At 38.9% G+C, this 6,000-nt stretch overlaps 1 protein-coding gene across 1 annotated transcript in view; it reads left to right on the top strand.

The window, feature by feature from the left end:
• The first annotated feature begins 630 nt into the window (after nt 1-630).
• atp9a (ATPase phospholipid transporting 9A) overlaps nt 631-6,000 on the top strand; it is a 28,337-nt gene continuing 22,967 nt past the window's right edge. Inside the window, exons 1-4 of the mRNA XM_084016481.1 lie at nt 631-768; nt 2,589-2,733; nt 4,534-4,647; nt 4,859-4,967. Of these exons, the coding sequence (XP_083872607.1) occupies nt 701-768; nt 2,589-2,733; nt 4,534-4,647; nt 4,859-4,967 (436 nt within the window). The 5' untranslated portion in view covers nt 631-700. The remainder of the gene's footprint in view (nt 769-2,588; nt 2,734-4,533; nt 4,648-4,858; nt 4,968-6,000) is intronic.

The following is a 6,000-nucleotide window of genomic DNA, read 5'->3' as shown; positions in this document are numbered from 1 at the left end:
AAAAATGCATGTTATTCACAGTGTTAAATATATTTTATGAGTGGATTATCGTGATTGATGTGTTAAAATGTAATTAATTAATTGACATTTTCATTTCTGCATGTTTGAATGTATAAATGTGCTAACAGTTGATCATATTTTACCACTTTTATTAACTTATCAAGTGTTGACATGACAATGCATTGAATTGAAATGTAAGTTGTAATGTAGCTGGTTGAGGTATATGAATTAATTAATAAATATACTGTAGGCTATATAGCTTACTATATAGATAATTATTAATCTAGGCTTGACTGACATCATCTCTTATTTACTGGATCCTTTTGTTGTGGAAGAAGTTGCCATTGTTTTTATTAGTGCACTGAATTCCCAGTAATACACAATACTTTATAGAAGTATAAATGAGCAGAATAATGTAAATATCACCAGAAATAAACTATACATTTGATGTTAGCCTGATTGTATTAGTCTTATGACAAACACTGACAACAGAAATATAACTGAAAGCATTAAATTTCAGCTATGAGATCCCAGCAGCAGCAGCCGGCAGGTCCTGCTAGCATGCTAACCGGCTAACCGGCTAACCTGCCGAAGCATCATCATCAGTGACAGCGAGGAGGAAGCCTCCGCCCAGAACCGCTACAGCCAGGCGGACTGCGCCGACGGACTCCCCCCAGCTCTGTAACCAGGAGCCGCAGGAATGACCGACAGTATCCCCCTACAACCCGTGAGGCGGCCGAAAAGACAAGACAGTAAACACAGAAATGGGTAAGGGTGTTATACGGCGCAGAAATGTATAAAGAGATGAAGAAAGAAAGAAGCCATTGTTGACGTATCGGCTGCTGCTAATGTCGGAGGAACGTTAGCCGTTAAATTGTTTACAGGGCAGCGCGTCATTGTCTCTTTATCGTTAACCGACTAGCTTAGTGGCTAACACATACACACACGTTATTAATAATGTTGGTTAATTCACGGTGGCTTTTAATAAGGAATATAACATATTCGGACGGGAGACACCCTTGTTCCGGGGTGCAGTTGGAAGCAAGTGCATATGACGCCCATGTCAATATTTGCTCGGTAAACTGGTGAGCGCTTTAGTCTCGTCAAAGACTACGAAGGCCCTAAGCTACTGTGTGTTAAATTCACATGCTGTCTAAATGTGATGCTTTTTTGTTTTGTGGCGTTTTTCATGAGCAGCAGGTATAAAAGGGGGGCAGGCCTCCATGTATGATGATGATGATGATGATGGAGACAGGGCAGAGAACAGTGCTGAGCTGCAGCTTGTAGTCTGGTGATGTCTCCTCCTGTTGTAATCACATTATTCAGGGACGGAACATGTATAAATTACAGTTTTTACAGTCACTGATGCATCCAAGTCACCTGTCACTTAGTTAGCCATTTTATTGGGGATGACAATGCTGTCCAATGATTATAATATTAAGTTTTATAAACTAAATGTATCATTAAAACAGTCAAACAGCACATCATGACCTTCAGGAAGTTAGGATTTATTGCCGGTATTGAATGCATTAGTTTTAGCCATAGCTAGGTGTACTTTATGAACTTAAGATGCCAATGAAGTGTCGCTATATCAATAGATAAACTTCATTAGCTGTAAAGCATTGCAATCTGCAGAACAGCAGATTGTGCTGACTTTGTCAGTTTACAGGTAAATTGGCAACAATAATGAATTCATTGTTTTATATTTTGTAAAACAATGAAAACAACTGTTTGTTGGACAAAACAATACATGTCAACTTGATCCCTCACTTTGTTGATAGTGAGCCAGCTTGCATGACATCACAACCCTGAAACTGAAGCACCTGAACACGATTTGGCCAGCCTACATTTTACATTTTACACACTGAGACATGCCGAAATATCATCTGTGTAAAAGGTCTATCATAAGTTGAGGTGCTGAACAATTAAGAAAATTTAGACAGTCCATTCTTGTCAGTATTATTCTCCAACATAAACACAACATGAGTTGTGTCTTTTAAATACAGCAACAAGAATATCTCTTCATAATTGGGTCAGATGTAATTATGTGTTGAGCTATTAAGGGGGTCCCATTCACTGCAGGGTTATCACACAGTATACATACTTCTCATAACACCATTGGTTCCTCAATGCCCTTTTTCCTAAAGGAGACATTTTGTGTGCATCAAATAGAGTCTTTATGTTTGTCACACCTCGATTTTGTTTATAGGAAGTGTTTTCTAATATAGAAAGTAGTTAAATTATTAGTCATGGAGTCACTGGGCTCTGTGGTTTGATACGGAATGCTTTGTTTGGGCAGAGTGAAGGGAGTGTGCACCCTTTTCCAGGTGAAGTTAATATTTATCTTGCAAGGCAATGATCTCTCCAGATTCCATTATCACGGACCTCCAGCTCAGCTTGGTCGGTTCTGTGGGTTTGTGGCTGCAATAAGCAACAAATTAACCAAGAGTTGTGACAGGAAACCCATTAAAAATGGAGCCGTTGCCTCGGCAGCTTCAGCTGTCTTCTTCTCAGCGTATCTGCTATTGCACCAAATGGTGAGATGAAGTGTGTGTGATATGTAATCCCTGCCCGTCCTTTCCTCTCAGGTGCTGCCCGTGGTCGAGATGCTGTGGCATGGGTGACTTCCGTCCCCGCACCGTGTGGCTCGGCCACCCAGAAAAAAGGGAACAGAGGTACCCGAGGAATGTCATTAACAACCAGAAGTACAACTTCTTCACCTTCCTGCCTGCGGTTAGTGTCAGTCAAAGGTCACCCGTCCAGCCTCCCTCCCTTTAACCCCCCCCCCCCCCCCAAAACCACCACCCACCTCTCTCAGCCTGGCTCTGATTCACTGTCGGACACATTTTCCTGTTAACACAATCATAATCTGAAGGAGTCTGGTCATCTTGTACCACCCACTTTACCAGCAACGGTGGGTGGTCACAGTGTTGTTTGACTCATTTTAAATGGCCGCGGATCAAAGGATCACCTTAGGGCTGATCAGAAGGTTATTTTCCAGATTAATCAATTAATATTTAGTCAGGATAATAATGGTGGATCAAATGTGTTGCCAGACCAACAGTTCAAAACAGAGACAAGCAGGAAATCCAAGTGGCTGCTACCAGCATGTTGGTCATTTTGGCTTGAAAAGTGACTCAAACGATTAATGAAATAATAAAATATAAATTATTGATTAGCTTAATACCAAACAACTACATATTAGCATGCTCAGACACATAGCTGCTGATGAAAGTTTTACCTCGATGACTTATGCCAGAGGCCGTTTTCTGACAGAAACACAGTCGGCACTGTCATTGAAATGAACCGGCTTCACTTCCCAATGCCGACAGTACAAAGAGATTATTAGTCATTCATAAATAGCGGAATATGATGTTAAAATCAATATCTTTAAATGCTAAGAGATGGATCGTTTCAGTCACATTTGGACTAACGGTCAGCAATATGGGTCTCATATGACCAGATCGCATTCTTAGAAGAATATGTAAGGGTTGTGATACCGGTTGGTGATTTTTTATTTAAAACATTGGCAGGAGTTACTAAGCTCACCTCATTTCCATATGCATTTGTTTTCCAGATATTCAGTTGTCTTAAGATCTTGTGTTGTACCTGAAGTCAGACATTGAAAGTAGCTCAGATTTGTTTGGGAAGCCAAAGACAAGAGCAGAGCCTTTTTGCATTGCAAATCGTGATGCTTTTTATTTACTTTAGTCACGTCAAGAAGTCACTAAACTATATTGTACTCTTTATGTTTCTCCCCATGGCAACCGTGGCAAGCATTTCCCTGGTCTCGCACACTGGTGGTAATGAAATTGAGCAAACTTGAAGCCTGAGTGTTAATTTAAGAAAGACACTGGTGGAAGAAAAGTGTTTGCATATTGTTTCATATCTCTTAGATTGTTTATAAGTCCAATGAGGATGAACATTGTGGACAATATTGGATTTTATTTAAAAATGTATACTAGAGACTTAAGATAATTTTTTGTTATTTTGTGATTTACAGATCATTTTCTCAATAAATCAATTAATTTGGTCTATATAAATGCCACTTTCAATTTCCGATAGGTCAAGGTCTTCAAAACACTTCAAAATCAGGCTAAAATCCTCACTTTTTTTCATGGAAGACCAAACAAACAGTATATATTCACCTTGGAGTGGCATCAACCGGTGAATTTTGGGCATCTTTAATTTTTTAAGAAATTAATGGATCAAATTATCTATATGCAGTTTGTTCCCTGGGTTACTGCAGAATGATTGGATTCCCTAAAGGTGCAGTTTTATTTTAAAAGAAGTTTGTTTTGTAATTTTTTGGGTTTCCTTTCTTCTTTTCAATTTCTGTTCGTAATATACAGTTTGTAAACAATATGTTTGGATGACTTTTCATCTACAGGCCATTAAAACGGTATTATAAGAAGGCAAATGGTGTCCAATACATTTTCTATCAAAATCATTCATGGTCTTGCAGTAAATGTCAGATATGGTCAAATGCACAGCAAATACCTCACACTGTGCTTCTTTGTTTTATGTCCACAGGTGCTGTTTAATCAGTTCAAGTACTTCTTCAACTTATACTTTTTGCTTTTGGCCTGCTCCCAATTTATCAAGGAGCTCCGCTTAGGTGCTCTCTACACCTACTGGGTCCCTCTGGTATGTGACATTTCACTAACGGGTCATTATTCTAGTCCGTCAACTTAATTTTCCACACTTTATTAGCGCTCACTGCATCTTCATAATATTCTGTTTTGACAGAAATGTCCAGGTATTTTCGACGGGAACAGTTGTCACAGCAGTCACGTTTATGAAGCTGGTTTGTTGTTCTGGACTTTGGAGAAATCACATTTTTAATCTCACCCTTCAGGGTCTAGTTTTGGCTATCACCATCATTAGAGATGCCGTTGAAGAAATAAGATGCTACGTTCGAGACAAAGAGATGAACTCTCTGATATACAGCAAGCTTTCAACAAGAGGTAAGGACCGCAGGCTTCGGGGACAACAGTGGTTCATGTTTTGGTTGTGTTGGTTGATATCTGAACCATGGTACTTATTTCTTAGCATCAGCGTCTATTAACTGTAGGAGGTGGGTCCTATTAAAACTTATTGGGGCTAGGGGAAATGGGGGGTAATTCAAAGCAGAGATGTAAAAGTGTACATAAGAGGCCTTGGTATAAAGTGCTACCAGCAATAAAAAGCAGGAGACCTCTTGTGGTTTCCATCACTTTGCCCCTTTGATGTGGCAGCTTGTTTTACCCATAAACACAATGACTGGTTGCCTCCATGATAGCGGCCCACATGCATATCTTGTGGTTTATGGAAACTTTATGGTGTCAGAACTTGCTGTGTTGTTTTCTAGCCTAGGAAGAAAGTGGTTGAAGTTCTTGTGTTGATTAATCTATTATGTTTTTCCCCCCCATAAATCTCCAAAATTAATCATTGATATGAGGGACAAACATTTACAGAGCATTGCTTTCACTTCCATGTTGTGTAGAAATCAGTGCGCCAAAACGTTAAACCCCAAATAAAAAATAAACAGAACACTGCTTTCACTTTCACGTTGTGCTACATTCCTGCTAATTTACAAATATTTGCATCAAACTAAGACTTAAAATAAGCTTCTTCTTCACCTGAATTTAGTGCATGTTCAGTTTGCCCATAAAATATATAGTCTAGGTTAATATGCAATCTACTTAAATTTAAACTAATAGCTGTGTGTGTATTTAGGAAGTGCTTGATTTGATATACAGCAAAGCTTTCTATGAACGTAGTACGTTTTAAACATCAATATTACAGTCGGTCATGTTTATTTCATTGTGGGAATCCATAATCAGGATTAATATAGGATTAATTGTGCAGTCCTTTGTCATAACTGACAAAGAAAAACACCAAAATCTGCATATGTGAGAAGCTGAAATGATCGCATTATTGCTTTAAAATTAAAAGTGAATTACAGGCTAATTTCAGTTTTCATTGCCCTTTCAGTTAATTATCTAATCGTTGCAGCTC

The sequence above is a fragment of the Eutrigla gurnardus genome (genome assembly GCF_963514095.1).
Source record: "Eutrigla gurnardus genome assembly, chromosome: 8".
Lineage (NCBI taxonomy): Eukaryota > Metazoa > Chordata > Actinopteri > Perciformes > Triglidae > Eutrigla > Eutrigla gurnardus.
Note: the sequence above shows the minus strand (reverse complement) of the source record. Positions and strands in the feature narration are given on the sequence as shown.